Source organism: Erythrolamprus reginae, chromosome 8 (assembly GCF_031021105.1).
Source record: "Erythrolamprus reginae isolate rEryReg1 chromosome 8, rEryReg1.hap1, whole genome shotgun sequence".
Taxonomy (NCBI): Eukaryota; Metazoa; Chordata; class Lepidosauria; order Squamata; family Dipsadidae; genus Erythrolamprus; species Erythrolamprus reginae.
Window position 1 is genome coordinate 57231277 of NC_091957.1, and position 26767 is coordinate 57258043.

Below are 26767 nucleotides of genomic sequence, written 5' to 3' on the forward strand. Positions count from 1 at the left end.
ATGTTTATCCCAGGCATGTTTAAATTCAGTTACTGTGGATTTACCAACCACGTCTGTTGGAAGTTTGTTCCAAGGATCTACTACTCTTTTAGTGAAATAATATTTTCTCATGTTGCTTTTGATCTTTCCCCCAACTAACTTCAGATTGTGTCCTCTTGTTCTTGTGTTCACTTTCCTATTAAAAACACTTCCTTCCTGAACCTTATTTAACCCTTTAACCTGTTTAAATATTTCGATCCTGTCCCCCCTTTTCCTTCTGTCCTCCAGACTATACAGATAGAGTTCATTAAGTCTTTCCTGATAGGTTACAAGAGAAGGCAATGAAAGGTTTGGATTGCAAAGGATACAACTCAAAGGATTTATTTTCCCTTTTTACAAATGTACTGGCCTACATTGTTACAGGTACCGGAAAAATTGTGTATATAAAAGATTATTTCTCCTGTTTCCAACTATTGGAAAGTAGAACCTTAAGGCATTAAATGAGCTGACGTCATCCAAAACAGACCGAAGTTGTGGTCAAAGACAACAGAGAAACAGGTGGATGGTGTCTGCTTTATGTTCTTATCAACAGGTGTGTTGCTACCCTGGATAATTTTAAAGAGAGTTAAAAGGCACAGACACCTACCCGTTTTAAACTATATCCAGCATAAAATATAATCGGAGGGAGCAAGATATTGAAGAAGACTTCAGGATCAAAAGTTACCTGTAGGGATATTAAAAGACAGAATCAAAGCATGACAAAAGGTCCAACTTCCATTGAAGTGGAGAGTAAAACTTATCATATAATAATAATAATAATAATAATAATAATAATAATAATAGGGCGGCTAACAACAATAATAAACACAACATGTACAGTCCAATAATAAAAAACAACTAAAAACCCCTATTATAAAACCAAACATACACACAAACATACCATGCATGACTTGTAATGGCCTAGGGGGAAGAGCTATCTCAACTCCCCCATGCCTGGTGGTATAAATGAGTCTTGAGTAGTTTACGAAGCACATTTTCATTAAGAAAAACAAGAACCGTGCCACCTTTTAGCACAACAGTTCTGCGTTCCACAATTTTCAACTTCACAACCAGGAGATGTTAGTTGACTTCACACCCACAAAGCTTCCAGAATCGAAACAAGACAGCCTGTGTTGGCACTCACTGCGTTGTGGGTCTGGGGTGCACAACACAGCAGAATAATATGTCTGCCCCCCAAAAGATCTGATGAATATGGGAAGGATGCACTTTTTATTTGGCCATGGAAGGGCAGGACTGAGGTGAGTTTGCCTCATTAAATTTCTTGAATAATTATAAATGGCTGACCGCACACAACTTGGTGCCAGTTTGCCTCTTCAAATGGCCAGACCCACCCAAAGTGGCAGGTTGCAGCAACTCACATTTAGACTTAAAGCAAGGTGTGTACCCAGCCATAAAGGATTTCTAGAGTAGGCAAAGCAGAAAAGTTTAATAATAATAACAACAACAACATAGAAACATAGAAGACTGATGGCAGAAAAAGACCTCATGATCCATCTAGTCTGCCCTTATACTATTTACAATGGATCTATGTTTATCCCAGGCATGTTTAAATTCAGTTACTGTGGATTTATCTACCACGTCTGCTGGAAGTTTGTTCCAAGGATCTACTACTCTTTCAGTAAAATAATATTTTCTCATGTTGCTTTTGATCTTTCCCCCAACTAACGTCAGATTGTGTCCCCTTGTTCTTGTGTTCACTTTCCTATTGAACAACAACAGAGTTGGAAGGGACCTTGGAGGTCTTCTAGTCCAACCCCCTGCTTAGGCAGGAAACCCTACACTACTTTAGATAGGTGGTTATCCAACATTTTCTTAAAAACTTCCAGTGTTGGAGCATTCTCAACTTCTGGAGGCAAGCTGTTCCACTGATTAATTGTTCTGACTGTCAGGAATTTCTCCTTAGTTCTAAGTTGCTTCTCTCCTTATTTAGTTTCCACCCATTGCTTCTTGTTCTACCTTCAGGTGCTTTGGAGAATAGGTTGACTCCTTCTTCTTTGGGGCAACCCCTGAGATACTGGAACACTGCTATCATGTCTCCCCTGGTCTTTCTTTTCATTAAACTAGCCATGCCCAGTTCCTGCAACCGTTCTTCGTATGTTTTAGCCTCCAGTCCCTTAATCATCTTTACTGCTCTTCTCTGCACTCTTTCTAGAATCTCAACATCCTTTTTGCATCGTGGCGACCAAAACTGAATGCAGGATTCCAAGCGTAGCCTTAACAAGGCTTTATAAAGTGGTATTAACACAGTTTGAGTAACAGCAATCGGCCCAGAGAAGAATGAGCAGAGATGCTTTCAAAAACTCTTTTAAGTTTTATTTTTCCCCAGACTCTTCTAGAAACCTGGGGCAAAACTATGGCATCAGACCAGAATATCTCCGGGACCGCCTTCTGCTGCACGAATCCCAGTGACCAGTTAGGTCCCACAGAGTTGGCCTTCTCCGGGTCCCGTCGACTAAACAATGTTGTTTGGTGGGACCCAGGGGAAGAGCCTTCTCTGTGGCGGCCCCGACCCTCTGGAACCAGCTCCCCCTGGAGATTAGAACTGCCCCCACCCTCCTTGCCTTTCGTAAACTCCTTAAGACCCACCTCTGCTGTCAGGCATGGGGGAACTGAGACATCACCCCTGGGCCTATACAGTTTAAACATGGTATGTTTGTGTATATGTTTTCTTTTAATAATGGGGTTTTTGGTGTTTTTTAAATTATTAGATTTGTTTTTACATTGTCTTTGATATTGCTGTGAGCCGCCCCGAGTTTACGGAGAGGGGCGGCATACAAATCTAATAAATAATAATAAAAATTTCAACCTATATTGTTTATTTACATTGTTTAAGAAACACAATAACGATATTAAGAAATATATGTGCTATGATCTATAATGTATGATGTACAATGTTACTACTTTTCCTAATTTCCTGATTGTGTATCCCCTTTCCCCACCTCTCCCTTTTTTTCCTTCTGTTCATCCTTTCCTTCCCCCCTTATTTCCCTTTTTCTCTTTCTTTGTATTTATAAATAAAGTACGGTATATTTAAAAATAAAATAAAATTTCAACCTAGAACCTTTTATCTAAACAGGGGGAAAAGTGAATTGGGAAACATGAGGTTTTACCTTCCGCAACATCTCATTATCTTGAACATTATTGAGTTCGTGGGAACTGATTTCCCCCTTCAGGGTATACTCATAAAACTTCCCGCTCAGGTTGACCAGCAAAGTAGCCGGGCTCGTTTGCATCGGGCAGCTTAGAGTCACGTTGTTGATATCACTGGGAATATGGATGCCGTAACGAAGGATGACCCCCACCAGGACTCCTGGAAGAAACACAGAGGACTTCAGGCTTGCTTGGTTTCTAAAGTAATCTGGAGAGGTTCAGAATTCAAATCTATACATTCTTAGTAGCTTTCTTTCACCGACTATCGGAAGAGAACTCCTCCAGCAAAATCGGGGTAAACAGAAGAATCAAGCGGTGCCTAAACTGAATAAATTCAACCCCTCAAATCATGCAGAGCCTTGTAAATAATTCAGAATTACACTGCTCGTGAATGACACAAACAGCCTGACATGCCCTGAATGTTTCCTCGATGTTATTTTAAAAATCTGGGTGCAAAACAGAGTGGCAGAAATGAGGGTAGGAAGAGAAGAAAATGTCGAACATTCAAACTCCCGGATGAATTATGGTGCACAAATCGGACCATAAAGATATGAAGGATTCCAAGAGATCACTAATCCAGGGGTAGGCAAAGCTGGCTCTTCTATGACTTGTGGACTTCAATTCCCAGAATTCCTGAGCCAATCATGCTAGCTCAGGAATGCTGGGAGCTGAAGTCCACATGTGCTAGAAGAGCCAACTTTGCCTACCACTGACCTAATCCAACCCCCATCCATTTAAAAAAAAATCTAATTCTGTAATGCAACTGTAATGCAACTTAAAATAGGCATGTTCTCCTCTGTCGGTTTCAGAAGAAAAGCAGATAAATTTAAACTTGAAACTTTTCTTTTATGTCCGTTGAGCTTCAGTAAGTTTTTACTCCACTTCAGCTTCAGTAAGTTTCCCAGCACAGTTAGCTTCAGTTAAGAAGAAATGGCAGGCAATCTCTTGAGCAACTTCTAAAAGATTTGCCAGGACACCTTGCAGAGAAAAATCCAAGATGTGTACTTGTATTACAGGGATCTGCCTTGCTGGGGGGAAAAAACAGGTCAATCCAGACTCTTGGATTCAAATAGCTAATCAATAGGGCAGGAGTCCTGTTCACACCCAACACTCTAAAACGTAGTTTGTTAACATAAAGACAGAGGTGTGCTGCTATTGTGGAAGGGTGAGGGGTGCTTATTTGACCCCTATGACTATCATTGTTGTACTTTATGATTCTTGACAAATGTATATTTTCTTTTACGTACACTGAGATTCCTTGTGTGTCCAATCACACTTGGCCAATAAAAAATTCTATTCCGTACTATTCTCTCTTTTGTTTTATGTACATTGAGAGCATCTGCACTGAAGACAAATTCCTTGTGTGTCCAATCAAACATGAAGAATGTTCTATTCTGTTCCATTCTAGTCTAATTTACTATTCTATTCCAATTTACTATTCTATTCTACTCTTCTCTTATTTCTATTCTATCTTTTATGTCCACTGAGAGCATATGTACCAAAGACAAATTCCTTCTGTGTCCAATCCCGCTTGGCCAATACAGAATTCTATTCTATTCTTTCCTATTCTTTCTCTTTCACTTCCCTTCCATTCTCTCATTCTATTCTATTCTAATGTCTCTTTTCTTTTATGTCCACTGAGAGCATCTGCCCCAAAGACAAATCCCTTGTGTCTCCCATCCCACTTGGCCAATACAGACTCCTATTCCTCCCCCCGGACCCCCTGGCTGGGGGGAGATGGGCTTCCCGGGAGGGAGGGGCCGGGCAGGGGATGATGGGCCGGGTGGTCGCCCGCCCGCTCACCGTAGATCATGGCCAGCCCGGTCTCGTGGAGGAAGCGGGCGCGGCGGTGCTTGAAGAGCCAGATGGTGAGGATGGTGAGGGTCAGCAGGAGGATGAAGACCAGCAGGTTGGCGCTGTCCTGGCGGTGGCTGGCCTCGGCCGCCTTCTCGGCGCCCAGCTCTTCCTCCAGGCCGCCCGGCCGACGCCCGCCCGCCCCGGGGCCCGGGTCCAGGCCCAGCACCAGCACCAGCAGCGCCGCCATGGCTCCCGACGCCGACCTCCCCCGACTCAGACGCCCATCATCCCCGGCCCGGCGCCCCGCCCCGCCCACACAGCTCCGGCCCTCTCCTCGCCTCACGTCATCGGAACGCGCCTATACGTCATAGGGGCGCGACGCGACGGCCGAGGCCCCTCCTCCTCCTCCTTTGGCTCGCGCGCTCTCTCTCTCTGAGTCGCGCATGCGCACGCGGCGCCCCTCGGCGGCTTGAGGAGGCGGATGATGGCGGCCGCCTCACTCTGGAAAGGGCTGGTTGGGGTCGGGCTCTTCGCCCTGGCCCACGCGGCCTTCTCCGCCGCGCAGCGTGAGTGAAGGAGGGGGACCCCGACGGGGCGGTTGGGGCCTCTGGGAAGAAGGGGAAAGTCAGTCGCAGCTCCTCGCGGGCCAGTGGCCGAGGGGCCTAGGATGATGGGAGTTGGAGTCCCGGGAACCCAGCCGGCGGCGGAGGTGCCCGGGAGGATGATGGGAGTTGGAGTTCCGGAGTGGGGGATGGGTCTTTGGAGTAGTGCAAAAGCTCACCACAACTCCCAGTGGTGATGGGAGTTGGAGTCCCAGAGTGGGGGATGGATGAGGGGGGTCCCAGTGGTGATGGGAGTTGGAGTCCCGGAGTGGGGGATGGATGAGGGGGGTCCCAGTGGTGATGGGAGTTGGAGTCCCAGAGTAGGGGATGGATGAGAGGGGTCCCAGTGGTGATGGGAGTTGGAGTCCCAGAGTGGGAGATGGGTGGGGGGACTCCCTTGGAGTGGAGTAAAAGCTCACCGCAACTCCTAATGGTGATGGGAGTTGTAGTCCCAGAGTGTGGGATGGATAGGGAGGTCCTTGGAGTGGTGTAAAAGCTCACTGCAACTCCCAGTGGTGGAGTTGTAGTCCCGGAGTGGGGAATGGATTGGGGGGGGGGGGGCTTGGAGTAACCGAGTAGTTGATGCATGGAACTCACTACTAGACTCTGTAGTACCATCACCTAACCCTCAAAACTTTACCCTCAGACTGTCCACTGTTGACCTCTCCCGATTCCTAAGAGGTCAGTAAGCGGTGTGCATAAGTGCACCAGCGTGCCTTCCGTCCCCTGTCCTAATGCTTCTCTCTTACTTTGCCTCCTTGTGTTTCCAACAGATCGTTCCTATATGAGACTAACTGAGAAGGAAGATGAGACGTTGCCTATAGACGTAAGTGGTTCCTGGCCCAAGTCCCAGAGTGGTAGATTGGACCTTGGAGTAGGGTTAGTTCTCAACAGTTGATCCCAGTTTGCATTGTTAAGTGAGGCATTTGTTAAGAGAGTTTCCCCACCACGTTTGCTGAGTAAACATTGCGGCTCTTAAATTAGTAACGTGGTCGTTAAGTGAATCTGACGTCCCCATCGACTTCTCTCATCAGAAGGTCACAAAAATTAATGGGACACTGCAACCATCATAAATATGAGTCACTTGTCAGGCATCCCAAATGTAGATCACGAGACCATGGCGATGCAAGTGTGAAAAATGGCCATAAGTCACTTTTTTCAGTGCTGTTGTAATTTTGGTCTCTAAATAAATTTGTTGTAAGTTGAGGACTCTGTAGTCGAAGCAAACGGAGCTCAAGGCCTGAGCAGGATTTGAACTGCTGGCTCCTCGTTTTCTTTATTGGCCAATTGTAGCGCGTGATCTCGGTGGCAGGAATGAAACCGTCCAAATTTGGGACTTTCTTCTGCCTTGAAAGCATCCCTCTAAGTCTCGGAACCCCATGTTGCCTTAAGGCAGTGTTTCCCAACCTTGGCAACTTGAAGATATTTGGACTTCAACTCCCAGAATTCCCCAGAGTTGAAGTCCAGATATCTTCAAGTTGCCAAGGTTGGGAAACACTGCCTTAAGTTGCTATTTCGCTCTGGTTCAACTCCCAGAGTAAACAGCCTGAACTTTCTGGCGTTGGCCTGAACATATCTTCCGCCTCCTGATCCTGGTCTCATTGCGTTCTTTCTCCTTGATTTTTTCTCAGTGTTTTTGATTATATTTTTTTTTACTGACTTTGAACTGGTCAGGAGTGCTCAGAGATTGCAAACCATCCGGTGCCTTTGCCATTGAAATCTTTGTAATAGTCTTAATTGCAGTAAAGTTTGTTTGTTTTTTCTCACGTTTGCACGGAGTGAGCCTCAGAAGGCATTCCGTGTCTCAAACTAGACCTTGGTCTACCCTGTCACCCTTTTTCTAACTTTGCTACTTTTGAGCTCAAAAAAGGAGAACTGCCTTGAATAGGGAACCAAATATACGGAGGCTTCCTGAAAACACCCAGCTGTCGTTTTTTCATCTGTTTATAGATCGTTCTTCAAACTCTGCTGGCCTTTGCGGTTACCTGTTACGGGATTGTCCATATTGCAGGAGAATTTAAAGACATGGACGCTACTTCAGAGCTAAAAAATAAGTATGTCCCTTTTTTTTTCCCTCCTCGATTACTAATTCTGTGTCTTCCGGTTGTTGTTGGGCTATTTCAGGCCAGGTAGGAGGGGACTCTCACTCTTCAGCTCAAAAGGAAAACAAGAGTGTTGTTGGCCAGATGCCATCCAATAATGCCAAGGGAGATAAAAGGCTCTGCTCAGAGAGGAGGGTCATGTGGGGCCTCCTCTTCGTACTCCCCCCTCCCCTCAGAATAGTTCTGCCAGGGGAATTGCCTAAGGGAGCTGTATTGCACGGATCACAGCGACCAGTTAGGTCCCACAGAGTGGGCCTTCTCCGGGTCCCGTCAACTAAACAATGTTGTTTGGCGGGACCCAGGGGAAGAGCCTTCTCTGTGGCGGCCCCGGCCCTCTGGAACCAACTCCCCACAGAGATTAGAATTGCCCCCACCCTCCTCAACTTTCGTAAGCTTCTTTAAACCCACCTCTGCCGTCAGGCAAGGGGGAACTGAGATATTCTTTCCCCCTAGGCCTCTACAATTTATGCATGTTTGTATGTATGTTTGGTTTTATAACAAGGGGTTTTTTTCAGTTGTTTAGTATTGGATTGTTACATGCTGTTTTTTATCACTGTTGTTAGCCGCCCCGAGTCTGCGGAGAGGGGCGGCATACAAATCCAATAAATGAATTGTAGGGAGTAAATTAACCACGCAATCCACTAGGCCAGTGTTTCTCAATTCTTTTCTCTCCTCCAACTCTCTGCTGGGATCATTGTTTGCAATATTCAGCACATTTTTTCTGAAAAAACCCCAGCAGCTCATCAATGTGATTGGGGTGTAATGTGTTTAATTTATTTGGCTTCATGCTGTCTGCTGCCCACTGTAGTCCGAGTAAAACCAAGCGCTAGATACGCTTCCTCGCCTTGGCTTCTGGGAAACTTACGTTTGTCTCATCATCTCTCTCTCTCTCCTCCTTTCTTTTCATCCCCGTTAAATTTTTTTCCGTAATGTCTCTCCATAACGCCCTCCCCCACCCCCTGGAGGCTTTCTGAAAGCCAAAAACGCCCTCCCAGAGCTTCTGTGCAAGCCAAAAATCAGCTGGCCGGCACACATGCACGTCAGAGCTGAGCTAGGGCAACGGCTTGCATGCCAGCAGATATGACTCGGTGTGCCACCTGTGGCACCTGTGGTTCGCCATCTCTGGACTAGATACTCAGAACAGCTGAGGTGGGAGAGTTCATCTGCCATCTTAGGCCCTTTTAGAGAAAGTCCAAGGCCAATGGCTTCATTTGGGAATTGCAGCTGGCAGAAGCTTGGGGAAAGAACATACTGCATGGTAATTAATAGCAAGCTTTAGCTAAATTGGGTTTATACAAATTGTGAAGCAAGGCCGATTCTGCACGGTACGTTTCAGGGCGTGCCAAGGTTGACAAAAGCTATGGGGAAATCAGTTGTAGGATGGTAGAGTGGGAAGGGAATCCTGAGGCCTAGCGCTCTGTATTATGCAAGTAGATCAAGTAAATTGTCCTTGAGAGATGGTTCTGCAGCCTCTTTAAGAACCTTCCTTCGCTGGAGAACTCACCATCTCTCCACGTGTTCTTGGTCCAAATTTTGTAGCTTAGCAACGATCCCTGATTTTTTTTTCTCTATGCTGCTTGACATATGGCAGTAATCTTTTATCTTTCAGGTAAGGTTTAAGTTAAACAATGTCCATGATATTTGTTTATATCAAATGTTTAAAACCCATGTTTGGGTTTTACCCATTGTCTGAGTGCCTCTATATTGGTTCAGGCAGGCAGGGTTCCTTTGGGGGGTCAAGGGAAAGGGAGGCTCTTTCCTTCTCTTTCTTGCTCAAGATCCCCACGGACAATTTATTTATTTATTAGATTCGTATGCCGCCCCTCTCCGCAGACTCGGGGCGGCTAACAACAGTAAAAAGACAATGTAAACAAATCTAATATTTAAGTTAATTTAAAAAGAAACCCCAATTTAAGGAACCAATCATACATACAGACATACCATGCATAAATTCTATAAGCCTAGGGGGAAGGGAATATCTCAATTCCCCCATGCCTGACGACAGAGGTGGGTTTTGAGGAGCTTACGAAAGGCAAGGAGGGTGGGGGCAACTCTGATATCGGGGGGGGGGGGGGGAGTTGGTTCCAGAGGGCCAGAGTGATGAACCTGATGGGCTTTGGCCCGATTCAGCAGGGCTCTTCTTAGGTTCTTATTGTCTAAAATTCTCTCTGAAATGACTGCTACCTGTTTCTCACTCGATGTTAATTCCGTTCTCTCTTGTGTTCCTTTCTTTCAAGGACATTCGACACATTAAGGAACCATCCATCCTTTTATGTATTTAACCACCGGGGCAGAGCGTTGTTCCAGTCCCCAGATACTGTCCACTCTTCCTCCAGCCAGGAAGCGTTGTCATCCAGCACATCACTGAAGCTGCGAAAATTCGAACCTCTGCACCGTTAAAGAGGTGGTTTTTTTTATAGACGATTCTAAAAATAGGACACTGAGCTGTAATATTGGAGCTGGATATTTAACACCTTTTTAAAAAATTTCTGGAGCAGTATTTATATTGATCTTCCAGGCTTTATAGTAATGTGTGCTCACACCTGTGTATCTTACACACAGGTGTGTGCACACATACACAAATATATTAAATATATATTAAAAGGACTTTTGAACACTGGTCATGACAACAAAAATTGTGATTTGGCAAACCATGGAAGTTACAGCTAAAATTGTGCAGTGAAATTGTGCATTTTACCTTTCATTAAAGCACTACGGTTAAACTCACTTCTGAATTATCAAACTCTGTGTGTCCCAAATGCAGATGGACTAGATAAGCACAGAAAAAGGATGTGTTGTATTGTATAGTTATGGGTGGCTTGTCGGCTTTGCTGCCCCGTAACTCTCCTTCCAGCTGAGTCCTTGATACAATTGTGGTTAATTTCTACATCTCGTTAGTTGGTGCTGTGTGTGGAATATCTGGCAAGGGATTAATCTTTTACAAGTAGGAATTTAGCCAACATTTTTGCCAAAGGGGTATGGACTTGGTTTACCAAGTTAGCCATTGACTGCAAAGTCCCCCGAAATGCTCAGAGATTATGAAAAGTGTGTGCTTTTTTGTGAAGTCACAATGAACGACGAGGTCTTAGGCTAACGAGGACACGGAACTGAATCCTCACAGCTGTGATCCGTCCACTTCTGTCGTGAAGCTCTTCATTTATATCATCCAAGGTGACAGGCGGCGGGAGAAGACTGAGGAAGTGGATTGACAGCATGCAAACGCTTGCAGGCGAGAAAGACTTGGGGATTTTGTCTCGTAATGATTTCTTGATTTCATTTTTTTTTCAATAGTGCCTTTTGATTTGGCTCCCCGTCATTTGTACTTGCTTTTAAAAACAGGATAGAGGCAGTTTGCCTGTAGGCTTCCCGCTTGAGCAATTGAACGTGTTCAACTCGTTTTTCCACCCTGCTGCACTATTTTTTAAAAAACCTAATTGTTGTGTGATCACCAGGCTTCTTCCAGAATGACCCTCTTTGGGAGTTGGGGGGGGGGGGAGACTAGAAGTTCCCTTCGGCTCAATACACGTTTTGCTCGAAGCTTGATTTTTCCCCCCCCCACATAGAACGTAACCAGTTTCAAAATTAGCAGCTCAAGACGTAGAGAAGTTGAATGCCTTGTCTTTGAGTCTCTGGGGACAAAGGTCTTGGGCTCCAAATGGGTGAGAAGTCGGGTGCGCTGGTGATTAAAATAAAATGCATGCACTTTAGAGAGCATGATATGGGGTCTTTCCCTTAGATGGCAAACCGCTTCGGACCAAGCGCAAAACCCAACGTTATATTTTTTTTATCTTGGCAAAGGATCAGAACGCTAGACTTGGCTCTTGACGAATATTGAATAGCAAAACCTGACACTGGTACCAATTGGTTTAACGTTGTGGTCTTTCGTTTGAATTAAAATTCAACCTCAGCCTTGTATGCTTTCTAGGTGAAACTTATCAGACATCTGTAAGACAGTTGGGTGTTGGTCACCTTCCTCCTAATATTAATATACCTGCTCAAAGTAGCAGCCCATTGGCTATTCTGCTCCCCCCAATTCCTTTCTGGTGGATTCTGTTTCTTCTACCAGGTTTTTAATTGTCTTGTATCTAAGTAAACTCTCTCCAGCCCAAAATTCAAAGCAATGAGGCGGGCAGTTCATAGGGATTGTGACATCCGAAACAGCTCCATAAAACGCCAGTGATTTGCCTGGGCAATGTTTGCTATTTTAGTATTCAAGCTGGACTCCTCGTTTATTATTTATCCTGACGGTTTTGCAAATTTGGCTGCAAAGAGGCGGCCTTTCTCCAAAGTCCATGTGTTCTGGGTTGCGCGCTCTGTTCAAGCACCTTCTAAGTCTCTAAAACGTGCAAGAAATAAACAGGGTCCCTTTCACTGTCCATGGTTATTTTACAAATGTGCAACTTTTGTTTCTTCTCCTTTTTTGGTCTTGCAATGTCCAATAAAGAACTAATATTCCAAAACAGAGTGTAAGAATGATTTTTGCAGACATATTTTTTTTTACTGGTGTTCTAAGCCAGTGTTTCCCAACCTTGACCACTTGAAGATATCTGGACTTCAACTCCCAGAATTCCCCAGCCAGCATTTTCCCCCTAGGCCTTTACAATTTATGCATGGTATGTTTGTTTGTTTGTATGTATGTTTGGTTTTACAAATAAGAGTTTTTTAATTGCTTTAGTATTAGTTTTAGTATTGGATTTACATGATGTTTTATATTTATTTATTTATTTATTGGATTTGTATGCCGCCCCTCTCCGGAGACTCGGGGCGGCTAACAGCGACAATAAAACAGTGTACAATAGTAATTTGGTATTAGAAATGATTACAAATCTTAATATAAAAACCAAACATACATACATACATACCATGCATAGACCTAGGGGGAAAGAGGATTTCAATTCCCCCATGCCGGGCGGCAGAGGTGGGTTTTAAGTTGTTTACGAAAGGCAAGGAGGGTGGGGGCAGTTCTAATCTCTGGGGGGAGTTGGTTCCATAGGGCCGGGGCCGCCACAGAGAAGGCTCTTCCCCTGGGTCCCGCCAGGCAACATTGCTTAGTTGACAGGACCCGGAGAAGATCCACTCTGTGGGACCTAACTGGTCGCTGGGATTCGTGCAGCAGATTATTGTTGTTACCCGCGCCGAGTCTACGGAGAGGGGCAGCATACAAATCCAATATATAAAGTTGAAATCCAAATATCTTCAAGTGGCCACGGTTGGGAAACACTGTTCTAAGGTCCTGAAAAGGATTCTTGAATCTGAAAAGGGTTCTTTCACCTGAAAGATGATTGATTTCTCTGAAGGGAGAAGTGAAAGTACTTAAAGGGGAAATGATTCATTGATGGACAGAATGGTGATATCCCAACATAAACTCTCCCACCTCCCATCTGGCATCGTATAAATAAGCCCTTAATTAAGGTCCCACATTTGGGGCGCATAGGGCATCATCGGGCCCAATTCAGGGGGAACGTAACATTGAAAACGCCCCTTTCCAAAAGCTTCCAATATTTCTGAAAACCAAGACCAAAAAAAAGGCCTTGCTCAATTCACATGTTCTCGGCTCTGCTCTGGCAATCACAAGCTGACTCTCCATTCCTCTCCCCCCCAGAGATGCTGCGTTGGTGCAGGAAAACAAGGCACGCGCACAAATCACCTGAGGTGGTTGGTATTTTTAGTACCATCTCAGGGCCGTCGTGTGCTACTTTCTTCCAGTGTGCCTGCAGGGAAAATTCTGCCTCGACTAAAGGCTGGAACCAGGCCTGCCAATACGATCAATAGTTTCTGCAAGCAAGCTAATCTTTTTCCCCCCTTGCAACTGTCAGGTGCGTTTGCAGCTGATGCAACCCTGTATTTCAGTTCCGAGCAACACCTACATCCAGTTAACTCCCATTATCCAGCGATGAACTACTGGAAATGAGAACCAAATTTAAGCATCTAATTTAAGCGCGCACACACACGCCAGGACATGAAGTTTCCAACTCGCATGACTGAGATCAAAGTGGTGCAAAAGCAGATGTTTTCATCAGTCTATGCTCTACCACAGTGATGGCGAACCTATGGCATGGGGGCCACAGGTGGCACACGGAGCCATATCTGCCTGCACGCAAGCCATTGCCCTAGCTCAGCTTCAACGGACCAGAATATCTCCGGGACTGCAATCTGCTGCACGAATCCCAGCGACCGATTAGGTACCACAGAGTGGGCTTTCTCTGGGTCCCGTCGACTAAACAATGTCGGTTGGCAGGCCCCATGGGAAGAGCCTTCTCTGTGGCGGCCCCGACTCTCTGGAACCAGCTCCCCCCAGAGATTAGAACTGCCCCTACCCTCCTTGCCTTTCGTAAACTCCTCAAAACCCACCTTTGTCGTCAGGCATGGGGGAACTGAGATATTTCCCCCGGGCCTATACAATTTATGTATGGCATGTTTGTATGTATGTCTGCTTAATAATGGGTTTTTTTAAATATCTTAAATTGTAAATTATTAGATTTGTTATGAACTGTTTTATTGTATTGTTAGCCGCCCCGAGTCTACGGAGAGGGGCGGCATACAAATCTAATTAATAATAATGATGATGATGATGATGATGTGTGTGCCAGCCAGCTGATTTTTGGCTTGCACTGAGACTCTGGGAGGGTGTTTTTGGCTTCCAGAGAGCCTTTGGGGGGATGCGGGAGGGCGAAATACGAACTTGCTGGGCCCCCTAGAAGTCAGGAATCAGGCCATTTTCGCTAACCAGAGGGCCTCGGGGGCGCCCTCCCCAGGCATTGAATTATGGGTGTGGGCACTCGCGCATGCAAGCAGCACACACCCATGCTATTTCGGCACCCGAGGCAAAAAAAAGGTTCGCCATCACTGCTCTACTACATTAGGGATCACCAACCCCCCAGACTTCCGCCTGTTAACTGGGCCGTGAGCTGTTTGGAACTGGGCTGTGGAAGCGGTAGCCGTGTGTGTGTGTGTGTGTGTGTGTGTGCCACACCCCCACTGGTGTGAGCAGCAGGCAAGCGTGCACGCTTCATTTGCACAAGAAGCAGGTGTGCTTGCCGGCCCGCCTGCACAAATGGAGCTGTGCGTGTGCTTGCTAGCTGCCCGCACAGAATCATCCCCTCGTCCCACCTCCGCAAAGCCGGAAAGGTTTAAGAACTCTGACCTCCATGAAAATCAGCCTTGATGGTCAAGTTTCCACCTTGCAGGAATTTAGCCGGCCAGTTTTCTCCCACATGCAGGCAACAGCATCCCGCAAGCTTGGGCTGGTCACCATCCACCGTCCAGGGGTGGAACGCATTTTGAAATCATTTCCCTGACGTTTCCCCATCCTTTTCCTCCCACTTAGGACTCTATGAGTGTAACTTGTTGCTTGTGTCCTAAGATTTTTATTTATATTGATCGTTTCCTCATTGCTTATTTTCCCCCTATGACCATCAGTAAGTGTTGTACCTTATGATTCTTGACAAATGTCTCTTTTTCTTTTATGTACACCGGGAGCATCTGCACGAAAGACAAATTCCTTGTATGCCGCCCCAAGTCTTCGGAGAGGGGCGGCATACAAATCTAATTATTATTATTATTATTATTAGTGCACTGGTGTGCCTTTCGTCCCCTGTCCAATTGTCTTTCCTTTCTTCCACCTATCTTATATATTCTCTTCCTTTCATATATCCTCTCCCCTAAGTTCACTTTCACCCTCATTTATATTACCATATGTCTATTTTTCTTCCTATGTATTTGTGTACAGTATTGGACAAATGAATGAATAAATAAATAAGTAAATACATTATTATTGTGTGTGCAATCACACTTGGCCAATAAATTATTCTATTCTATGCTACTGTACTCTACTCCAGTGTTTCCCAACCTTGGCAACTTGAAGATATCTGGACTTCAACTCCCTGAATTCCCCAGCCATCGAATGCTGGTTGGGGAATTCTGGGAGTTGAAGTCCAGATATCTTCAAGTTGCCAAGGTTGGGAAACACTGCTCTACTCTATTCTGTAACTTGCAATCTAGTTAAAACGCAGTCGTAGATTATGTCATACCAAACGGCTAAGCCATGGAGAAATATCAGTAGCTGCCACAGTTATGCTCATTTTTACTCGACTCTGCCAGGCAGCACGATGCGGGGTTTTTTCTTAACATGATTTTTCCCTGACTTTTAAACATTTTAATAGTTTGTTTTTTAAATTTATTCTGTTTTTTTCACTAATTCACTGATATTTCCCAAACTGCCAATTTCCCTGATAATTTCCAGATTTCCCTGCTTTCCAAGTTTGCTGGACACCCTGCATCCGTCCAATCACTTTCTTATCCAGAAAAGGGGAGCGGATAGCGGGTTGTGTCCAGTTGTTTGGAATGACCGTTCCCAGCCCTCCTGAACGGGCAAAAGCTAAAACCTCTGGAGCGTGCCAGGTTCCCCTTATTGTACAACAAACCACTCAGCAACCACAAGTTGAAGCTGGTTGTGACAGGCTGAAGTCTAAAGCAGAGGTCGCCAACCTTGGCGGTTTTAAGACTTGTGGACTTCAACTCCCAGAATCCCCAGTGAAGCTGGCTGAGGAATTCTGGGAGCTGAAGTCCACAAGTCTTAAAACCACCAAGGTTGGCGACCCCTGGTCTAAAGGGACCAAACGCCACCCACTCGGGCCTGCAGGTAGACGGGGCACCAAGGCAAGAGAAAAAAACCACCATCAAGAGTCTCCGGAGAGGGGCAGCATACAAATCCAATAAATAAAATAAATAAACCTCGAGCCGTTTCGTTCAACGACTTTCAGCGGGAGAAGCTGAAGGGTCACAGAAGGCAGAGTTCTCCTCCTTTCCAAGGCATATACTTTTTAAAATACACCTTGGGAAGGTATTTTAGGAATGGACAGCTGGACCGCTAACAAGAGCCACCCCCTATTCAGATTAGGCACTCCTTAGAAAAAATCGTAAAATGATTTTTATTATGTACAAGTGCTCAAAAAAATTCTCTCATATATATATATATATATATGTGTGTGTGTGTGTATTTATATATATATGTATAGATGTCTATATACACAAACGCACGCACGCACACACCGTCTGATATCTCAAATCGAGGATCTTTTAAACAAACACTGTCCCAAAATAATTTCTTCTGGTATGAACATTTAAAAAGTAAAATCCGTGTGGAGGGGAGTTCTTTTTTTTACCCCCCCTGGCTTTTGTTTTTCTTTGTTCCTAACCCCCCCCTCCCCGAGTTTCCTTCTAAGCGCCTCCGAAGCCAAGTCCACGAGAAGACTCTCCGTCCTCCTCACCAGCGAGATGAAAGAGAACTGAAGGCCGGACCTGGGGGAGCCTCGGGCGCACAACGTCTGCAGACAAAAGAAGAAGAAGAAGAGGAAGACTGAGGTAGGTTGTAGAGGGGCTACCACAGGAGCAGCAGCAGACAGACAGACAGACCGTCCGTCCGTCCGTCCCGGGGCTCTCAAGGGGGTCTCCTCAACCCAGGAAGAGCAGCACCTGTCAGTCCAACGGGGCCTGCCACCTGGGTTGGCTAGCCGCTCCCGTGGGAAAGGGCCACCTTCGTGCCCGTAGCAACAAGAGGCACTACCACCACGGAGAGCCTTTCCTCTCCTCCTCCTCCTCTTTCCTTTTGTTTTCTTTAGGACAAAGAATCGCTCCAGTGCAGAGGTAACACAAGGGGGGTGCACGCCAGCCGCCCCAGTGGCCTACAGCAAAAAGTTGTCTTACAGCCAAGGGTTCAAAAATGAGTAAATCCCCATCACCTGCAGGAGCGGCACCGAGTGTCTCTCTTCGGCCCAGGGGCAGCTCGGCCCTCCGAAGGCGGGTGGGGAGGGAGGGAGGAAGCCGCACGCCTCCTGCGGCAATTTCCTCCAGGTGTCCGGCCAAAGAGGTGCGTTAAGCGTAAAAACATCACCCTGCTTCTTCTGGGACGCCCGCAGAAAAGCCGCCCGCCCGGCACAGGCGGCGGCTGCCACGTCCTCTTCCATTCCTCCGCGGCACAGCAAACTCCGTCGGCCGGTCCCTGTCTCTTCCACTGGCCGGCACGCTATTATTATCTACTGTTGATGTGATTAATTCGGTTGGGAAGGCTGCTGAACTCTATTTCCTCTAGTATTCTTTCTAAGTGCTGAATTAAGACCCGTTTTTTAAACCTAAAAAGAAAGAGAGGGAGGGAGGGAGGGAGGGAGAGAGAGAAGGGAGTCTGTTTATTAAGGGACGGAACTTGGCGTTTCTAGACCAGTGATGGCGAACCGATGGCATGCGGAGCCGTATCCGAAAAGTGTTCGGAAACTTCAGGTCGTGCAGAATGCAGCTGCGAGAGCTATCATGGACTTTCCCAAATATGCCCATGTTACACCAACACTCCGCAGTCTGCATTGGTTGCCGATCAGTTTCCAGTCACAATTCAAAGTGTTGGTCACTACCTATAAAGCCCTTCATGGCACTGGACCAGGGTATCTACGAGACCGCCTTCTGCCGCACGAATCCCAGCGACCAGTTAGGTCCCACAGAGTGGGCCTTCTCCAGGTCCCGTCAACAAAACAATGTCGCTTGGCGGGGCCAAGGGAAAAAGCCTTCTCTGTGGCGGCCCCGACCCTCTGGAACCAACTCCCCCCAGAGATTAGAATTGCCCCCACCCTCCTTGCCTTTCGTAAGCTGCTTAAAACCCACCTCTGCCGCCAGGCATGGGGGAATTGAGACATTCTTTCCCCCTAAGCCTTTATAATTTATGCATGGTATGTTTGTTATATGGATGTTTAGTTTTATAATAAGGGCATTTTAGTTGTTTTTAGTATTGGATTTGCATGATGTTTTTTATTACTGTTGCTAGCCGCCCCGAGTCTACGGAGAGGGGCGGCATACAAATCCAATTAATAATAATAATAATAATAATCATCATCATCATCATCATCATTATCATCATCATCTGCTGGCACGTGCGCTAATTGCCATAGCTCAGCTACAATGTGCATGTGTGTACCAGCCAGTTAATGTTTTGGCTTGCTCAGAGACGGGGAGACGGGGGGGGGGCATCATTTTTGTCTTCATGAGAGCCTCCAGGGGGGATGGGGGAGGGCATTTTCACCCTTACCCGGCTCCAGGGAAGCCTTTGGAGCCCGGGGAGGGCAAAACGTGAGCCTACTGGGCCTCCAGAGGGTGGGGCACGCTGTTTTTGCCCTCCCCGGGCATTGAATTATGGGTGTGGGCACCAGAGGAAAAAAGGTTCGCCATCATTGCTATAGACCAGTGTTTCCCAACCTTGGCATGCTGGCTGGGGAATTCTGGAGTTGAAGTCCAAATATCTCCAAGTTGCCAAGGTTGGGAAACACTGCTATAGATAACGTAAACAGACAACAGCCAAGAGCTTTGATCTCTCGGGGAAATAAGATGTCCATCTGCCCCTTGGGAGCCTCTACGGAAGGGAGCACATTTGGAATATTCATAAACTATGCAAACAAGCCAGGCAGTCAAAATAAAGCCTTTCTGTTTCATTGTGCCTTGATACGCACCTTGTTGCTTCCTTGATAGCAAATTCAATGAAATATTTTTGAACCTCTGCAGGGCCTTGTATTTCTTCTAGGAGAGAGAAGATTTTTTCATAATCTGCAATTTAAAAATAAAAAAGACAAAGAGGGTTGGATTAGGTAGAATTGCCAAGAGCGATATTATTGGTCTCTTCATTTCAACTTGCTTTAGCAAAATTCCCACCCACTTTTCAGTTTCCAGACCTTAAGAATGTTTGATTAAAAGCACTGAAGGTGAAGGTAGGCATTGTTTGTTTGTTTGTTTATTGGATTTGTATGCCGCCCCTCTCCGTAGACTCGTGGCGGCTAACAACAGTAATAAAAGACAGCATATAAATCCAATACTAAAACAGCTAAAAACCCTTATTGTAAAACCAAACATCCCTACAAACAAACATACCATGCATAAATTGTAATGTTGGAGAAAAAATAAAAAAATGTATACCAAGAATGACAAAGCTACTCCCAGTGTCCTTTCTACACTGCTCAAAAGAATAAAGGGAACAAATGAATGAAATATCCTCATGGAATCCTTTGTTCTGTACAAAGTTGAATGTGCACAACAGCCGGTGAAATGGACTGTCAATCAGTGTTGCTTCCTAAGTGGACAGTTTGATTTCACAGAAGTTTGACTTACTTGGAGTTATATTGTTCCCTTTGTTTTTTTGAGCAGTGTACTTCTGTCCTGTGTCTGAAATCTTACAGTATATAAACCACTCCCAGGATTGACCGAAAAGCAGAAAAAAATGTATTTAAAAAGAAAACGAATTGAACTTCATCACTCTCCTAAACTTCCAACATAAATGTGCTACAGATGATTAGCATCATTATACACTGCGCAAAAAAAATAAAATAAAAGGAACACTTAAACAAAACAATATAACTCCAAGTAAATAAAACTTCTGTGAAATCAAACTGTCCACTTAGGAAGCAACACGGATTGACACTCAATTTCACATGCTGTTCTGCACTATCAACTTTGTACAGAACAAAGTAGTCAATGAGAATATTTCATTCATTCAGATCTAGGATGTATTGTTTGAGTCTTCCCTTTAATTTTTTGAGCCATTAGAAGACAGCTCAGTGATTTGCACAGTGAAGAAATGGCTTCGTGACCAGAACAAGGAGTAGTAAATACTGTTTTTAATATTGGATTTGTACTCTGTATATTGCATGTTGTGAGCCACTCCAAGTCTTTGGAGAGGGGCGGCATACAAATCTAAATAATAATAATAATAATAATAATAATAATAATAATAATAATAATAATACCGACAGAGCATATGCGCCCTTGTGTCTCGCTGAAGGAAGGCCCTAGAACGGGACAGAGATTATGTGGAAAAACAGGGAGTGTAGAAGAAACATCCTTCTTTCTTGTTAGTTTCATTGTGTTCAATAAATAATTGTTGAAGAAAAAAAAAGTGGTGCATTACTTTCTGGGCGACCCTCGTACTTTTTTGTCTCAAGCCCCCTAATCATCTTTGTTGCCGTTCTCTGCGCTCTTTGCAGAGTCTCAAACATCTTTTTGATAACATGGCAACCAAAACTGGGTGTCATATACCAAGTCTGGCCTTAACCAAGGCATTGCCAAATCATACTTTGGAATTATTGCATCCAGTTTCGGTCTTTCCAGTCACTTACTTCTCCCGGGTTTGCGAACTTCCTTCATGACCTTGATTTTAATGACCTCGTTGTTCCCTTCAAACATGTTGGATGTTATTTTCACGGAGTTTGGCACAGTTCCAGAAGCCGGCTCCACCAGTAGTTTTTGGTCTTCGGCGGATATACTGTAGTTTACAGGGCCCCGTACGAGGGAATTGACCACAGGTCTATGGTCCAGCCCATCTTCCCCAACACAGTTCAGTTCACCGGTCAAAGAGTCCATGTCGTTTGGAAGATCTTCGTCTGCCACAGTAGCCGGGGGTGGAGGAACAAGATGCACCAAAGGTCCGTCCCCTGGTTTGTCCAGCGGCTGGAAATTCTCGGCTTTCTTTTCACCATTGCCATCTTGAACCGTGTTGCTGTTTGCATCTGTAAAAGAGAAAGCTTGGCACTGAGTTTCAAATATTGATGAGGTTAAACGGGTCCAAAGACGGACTACAAAAATGGTGGAAGGTCTTAAGCAGTAAACTGACCAGGAAAGACTCCATGAACTCAATCTGTAGAGTCTGGAGGACAGAAGGGAAAGGGGGGGACATGATCGAAACATTTAAATAGGTTAAAGGGTTAAATAAGGTTCAGGAGGGAAGTGTTTTTAATAGGAAAGTGAACCCAAGAACAAGGGGGCACAATCTGAGGTCAGTTGGGGGAAAGATCAAAAGCAACGTCAGAAAACATGATTTGACTGAAAGAGCAGTAGATGCTTGGAACAAACTTCCAGCAGACGTGGTTGGTAAAGCCACAGGAACTGAATTTAAACATGCCTGAGATAAACATAGATCCATCCTAAGATAAAACACAGGAAATAGTATAAGGGCAGACTAGATGGACCAGGAGGTCTTTTTCTGCCGTCAATCTTCTGTGTTTCTATGTTTCTAAAAGATGGAAGGCACAGAAAAGTGTTACAAAATGATCACAATCACCATCCCAAAATGGAACAAAGCTGAGAGGACACACGAGACAGGTCCTTTCAAATGTATCCGAAGCCTTGAATTCCAAATGCCTAGCAACTCAAAAAAGTGACAAATTTCTATGCTACGGTACAGGTAATCTCACTTACAGCAGCTCACTAAGTGACCATCCGAAGTTACAACGGCCCTGAAAAAAATGGATTTAGGACCGTTTTTCACACTTAGGACTGTTGCAAGCATCTCCAATAGTCATGTGACTGGTATTTGGATGGCTTGACAACTGTCTCCCTTCTATGACGGTTCGAAGGCCCTGGAGTCGCGCAATCATCTCCTGCAAAGCAAAGTCACTTAACGCCCTGGTTACGAATTTAACAACTGCCGTGATTTGCTTAACAAATGCAGCAAGAAAAATCGTGAAATGGGGCAAAATTCACCTAACACATTTCTCACTTGGCAACAGTTTGACTCGATGGTGATCATTAAGTCAAAATTGCCTGTGTTTTAACTGCACCAGGATTTCTGGGGGGAAAACTCAGCAATTACACAGGAAAGATATCCTGATAAACACAGCTTCTTTGCAAAGTTTATGAGTCTGGGTGGCTAATTTGGGAGATTTTTAAGCCCCGAGTAAAAGGCTCAAGTATCCCACACCCAGACAAGCAGGGCCAGCACCAGACAACAGCAGGCCAATCGGAGAAGAAAAACATCCCAAATAACACATCCAAGCCAATTTTGCTAGGACAGACAGTTTCTGCAGAGCTTTGGGCAGCAGCCTGAAAAGCTGACCCAGGTAAGTCTCTTTCTCTACCTGTTGCCCTGCAGAGCACACCTGAATTAGGTGAGCCCCCTGCTGGTGAACGCAAGAAAGACCACTGAGGCACACTCATAAAAACGTAGGTGTTTTGCATTTGGGAAGTGTGTTACACACCTCAATCTGTATAGTCTGGAGGACAGAAGGAAAAGGGGGGACACGATCGAAACATTTAAATATGTTCAAGGGTTAAATAAGGTTCAGGAGGGAAGTGTTTTTAATAGGAAAGTGAACACAAGAACAATCAGGCACAATCTGAGGTTAGTTGGGGGAAAGATCAAAAGCAATGTGAGAAAATATTATTTCACTGAAAGAGTTGTAGATGCTTGGAACAAACTTCCAGCAGTCGTGGTTGGTAAATCCACAGTCACTGAATTGAAACATGCCTGGGATAAACATATATCCACCCTAAGATAAAATACAGGAAAGAGTATAAGGGCAGACTAGATGGACCAGGAGGTCTTTTTCTGCCGTCAATCTCCTATGTTTCTCTCTCTCTTGGCCTCGCCTGCCCCCTGCAGCGCAGAGGGTCTTTGGGTGAGGGTGACAGCAAGGAGGGCACAAAGAATAAAGGGTCAAAACTCTCTTGACATCTGGGCAACGGCATTTATTTAGTTCTGTAGTACTCTGGTGCCGCCCATCTGGTCTAGAGGCGACTTTATACCTTTAAAAGCTGGTGTGGTTTTAGCATTGGGGTTGGCCGTGCCCCCCGCGGCTGAGGGCGATCCCTTCCCGCCAACGTGGTTAGCTACGACTGGTGGCGACTGCGGCCGTCTTAACAGCGGGGACATGCTGCGCCTTCTCTTGAGGGAGGCCGGCGTGTTGGGCTCCCCCGGACGCTTGACTTTGTTCTGAGGGCCGGCGACAAATTCATCCGCTTCATCGATCATCATTCCCTGGAAGGGGGAAGAGGGGGAAAAACCCGCCATCAGTGGAATCCGCGAAGAACGACAGGCTGCGTCGACCGCCTGGGCGAGGAAGGGGACGGAGTTTGGCCGGGAAGCAGAGCCCCCACCCCACCGCCGCCTACCTTTTTATCCTGCTTGAAAGGGTTTCCGAAAGTGTGGAGCCTTTTGGGCTGGTCAGGGTCAATTTCTCGAAGGGGAGAAGGCATCATCTTTAGGTACTCCTGGTAGTTGCCCATATGTGCTACGGGAACACTGTGAAGACAGTCTGCAAGACAGGAGCCAGGTGCCTCGTTGCCCAAAGAGTCTGCGTTCTCTAAAGCCTCCCTCCACAAAAAAAGCCTATGACTGCGGTAAAAATGTCTCCAATATATAATAATAATAATATTCTATTCTAATTCTATCTTACATTTAAATATATAATAATAATATTCTATTCTATTCTATTCTAATGCATCTTTTCTTTTATGTACACTGAGAGCATCTGCACCAAAGACAAATTCCTTGTGTGTCCAATCACACTTGGCCAATAAAGAATTCTATTCTATTCTATTCTATCTAAAACATTTCCTGGGAAACAAGTCCAAAACGAAGAGGCAAAGCACCCTTATTCTCCACTTCAGACTGTACATATAAATCTACAGCGCCACCCCCTCCAAATTACTCGCAGGAGCAGGCCCGAGTTCTGAGATTAAGCGCCTCTTTCGCAAGCAAACGCAGCCTCGATTGAGGGTTTTGGAAAGAGACAACCAAGGCTGTCTGGATTATCTGGAGGCAGACGTAAAAAGCCACCCTCTGCATTCCCAGAACTCCACGGGAATCCTTACCTTCATCCTGGCCTAGAATGAACTTGTGTGTTTTCAACAGGTTGGTTCTCATCCTGGTCAGCTGATCTAAAAGGCTGCGACGGGGAATATCGTAAGCGTTGCGGAAGGCCTGCGGCTTCAGATCCTGGGTTTGGGCAAAGAACACGGTTGGGTTTAGTCTTTTTTTTTCCTCCCACCCACCCCTTCTGAAAAGCCAGAAGGACCCAGAGCCTGGGGGCGCCTTGCTTCCTTCAGATCTGGGACCCAGACTCACCTTATTCAAGAGCCCTATGTGGAATCCAGCAAATTCCTTCACGTTCATTTCAGGCAGCCTCAGGGGAGAACTGCCCGAAATCCCTTGAAGCAACTGCTTGAAATCTTTGCTCTGGATGAGGGACAAGCCGCTGGAGTGGCTCTTCACTTTAATGCCCGTCTCTTGCGGGGGTTTCTTACCCACCGACCCTATTATCCGCTCCGACTCTATTTTTGTCTGCAATGAAAACCACAGGGCCCGTTAATGGTGGCCCACAGCCCTGCCGGCGGTTTGTAGCTTTAAAGCAAAACACCCGGCACATTGAAAGACAAACTCTGCCTTCCGAGTGTCAGGGAGTTTTAATTTAAAAAAACAACAACAACTGCTTAAACCGGGTCCTTCTTCAAGGGTTCACAACATTTTGGCACAACACCCATCGCAATCACTTGAAGTCATGCAAGCTTTCAAATTACACCGTGGGCCTTTTCTGAAGCGGTTCTGACACACGGGTGACTTAAAAGTCTGCAAAATGGGCTGCAGGAAAGCCAATGGAGGAAGTTTTTGAACCCCAGGTAAAGGCAGGGGGAAACGTTACCATAGCAGGGATCTTTTCATTGGCCAGAGCCTCTGCTGCAAATAATCATGTTTGCCAGTTGTGCAGCTTAAAAACTTGCATGCCTGGTTTCATATTAGTCCCATAAAACGCTACTGCACTGCAAAAGGGATTAAAGGTTTCTGCAGAAAAGACCAATACTTCAAAGATGACGGCAAGCAATTTAAGAGCATTGACCCAGAACCTCTGTTGAACAAAGTTTCGAATAGAAACAACTTTCTCACCCAAGGAGGCACAGCTGCAATTTCCCCTAAAATACATCCTGGTTCCCTGCCCTTTGGATTACAGCTCCAGTTTAAGCAACTGAATTACAAATCAAACAGCCCTTTGGCCAATATAAGTATATACACTCAAAAAAAGAGAGAATTTGTATAATTTAGGAAGAGGGAGAAAGAGGAAGAGGGGGAGGGAGAGAGAGAGAGAGAGCTATCAATAAGGCATTAGATACTGTATATGGTTTGCTATATGTTGTGAGCTGCCCCGAGCCCTTGGAGAGGGGCGGCATAGAAGTGCAATAAATAAATAAATTATCCCAAACTGGACTTCTATAGAATTAACTGCGTGGGTCTTGGAAGGACACAGCCACATATGGCTTCCAATTATTTTTATGGACTCTACGTTGAATTTGTTTCACTGCAAGTTCTGGCTTTCTCACGTAACTACTAGTAAAGGTCACAGTTATCACAGGACAGACAGCAAAATTTAAGTCACCCTGCCCAAGTGTTGCTTTCTCAAGCCTTTGGTGTTGATGTTACTCCAAATACTGTGCAGCTTTGCATCCCATAGAAAACCAAGGAAACGTGCTACATCTCAACTACTTCAATCCATCGGCACCTTTCAGCTTTTTGCCTCTTAAGCTCTACTGGGACACAGGGGAAGAGCTTCTTAAAACCCACCTCTGTCATCAGGCAAGGGGGAACTGAGATATTCTTTCCCCCTAGGCCTTTACAATTTACGCATGGTATGTTTGTATGTATGATTGGTTTTTAAAATAAGGGTTTTTAGCTGTTTTAGTATTGAATTGTCGCATGTTGTTTTTACCACTGTTGTTAGCCGCCCCGAGTCTACGGAGAGGGGCGGCATACAAATCCAATAAACATAAACACATAAACACACATACAGGAAGCTAGCTGGGATCCTGAAGGTCTTTCTTGAACATCCCAAAATAATCTGAATGGTTTGGGGTTAATTCTTAACATCGTCTAGTAGTAGGCAGATTTCTTAACCAATTACTCAAGTTGTTCAAAACAAGCAAAGGGGAAGGTGAGATTTCTAACAAGGGGAAGAGAGTCACTTTGTGGTCAGTTGTTTTGACCTGCAATTTTAAGTTTACGCAACAGGAAGATTTTCCCACTCTATGGGAATTCCAATACCAGGCGTCCCCACCCTTGGCAACTTTATGATTTGTGGACTTCAACTCCCAGAATCCCTCTCAGAACGAGGCTGGCTGATGAATTCTGGGATATGAAGTCCACACGTGGTAAAGGTTGGGAGAGATTCTCTGCTTTAAAGCATCAGGCACCCTTCACCCCAACCCATGCAACTTTTAAGACACAACTCAATATAACTTCTTAGCATTTCTTAAATACTCAACGAAAGGGGTCCTTTAAGGATA

General features: G+C 45.3%; 3 protein-coding genes across 5 annotated transcripts in view; 1 reads left to right on the forward strand and 2 right to left on the reverse strand.

Moving 5' to 3' along the window:
- SLC9A6 (solute carrier family 9 member A6) overlaps positions 1-5272 on the reverse strand; it is a 28304-nt gene extending 23032 nt beyond the window's left edge. Inside the window, exons 1-3 of the mRNA XM_070760023.1 lie at positions 4993-5272; positions 3150-3349; positions 626-703 (exon numbers count right to left, since the gene is read on the reverse strand). Of these exons, the coding sequence (XP_070616124.1) occupies positions 626-703; positions 3150-3349; positions 4993-5233 (519 nt within the window). The 5' untranslated portion in view covers positions 5234-5272. The remainder of the gene's footprint in view (positions 1-625; positions 704-3149; positions 3350-4992) is intronic.
- An 81-nt stretch (positions 5273-5353) lies between these two features.
- On the forward strand, positions 5354-12150 carry MMGT1 (membrane magnesium transporter 1). The gene is made up of 4 exons (XM_070760024.1): positions 5354-5552; positions 6362-6414; positions 7539-7642; positions 9928-12150. The coding sequence occupies exons 1-4, from the start codon at positions 5468-5470 to the stop codon at positions 10088-10090; spliced, it is 405 nt and encodes a 134-aa protein (XP_070616125.1). The 5' UTR covers positions 5354-5467; the 3' UTR covers positions 10091-12150.
- Positions 12151-16601: 4451 nt separating this feature from the next.
- The window catches only part of LOC139171631 (integrator complex subunit 6-like), a 38749-nt gene continuing 28583 nt past the window's right edge, over positions 16602-26767 (reverse strand). For 2 of the 3 annotated variants that reach the window (XM_070760027.1, XM_070760025.1), the window contains 7 exons: positions 24561-24776; positions 24308-24431; positions 23606-23748; positions 23240-23471; positions 20836-21225; positions 19180-19273; positions 16602-17820 (listed from right to left, as the gene is read on the reverse strand). In XM_070760027.1, coding sequence (XP_070616128.1) covers positions 17721-17820; positions 19180-19273; positions 20836-21225; positions 23240-23471; positions 23606-23748; positions 24308-24431; positions 24561-24776 — 1299 coding nt within the window. In that variant the 3' untranslated portion in view covers positions 16602-17720. The remainder of the gene's footprint in view (positions 17821-19179; positions 19274-20835; positions 21226-23239; positions 23472-23605; positions 23749-24307; positions 24432-24560; positions 24777-26767) is intronic. The other variant, XR_011559774.1, reaches the window with a different exon arrangement.

Bases quoted from the DNA above. Each gene is read 5' to 3' on its own strand.
- MMGT1 (XM_070760024.1), top strand. From the start codon at position 5,468: ATGATGGCGGCCGCCTCACTCTGGAAAGGGCTGGTTGGGGTCGGGCTC. The intron at 5,553-6,361 runs GTGAGTGAAGGA...TGTTTCCAACAG, and splicing joins GGCCTTCTCCGCCGCGCAGC to ATCGTTCCTATATGAGACTA. The intron at 7,643-9,927 runs GTATGTCCCTTT...CTTTCTTTCAAG, and splicing joins ACTTCAGAGCTAAAAAATAA to GACATTCGACACATTAAGGA.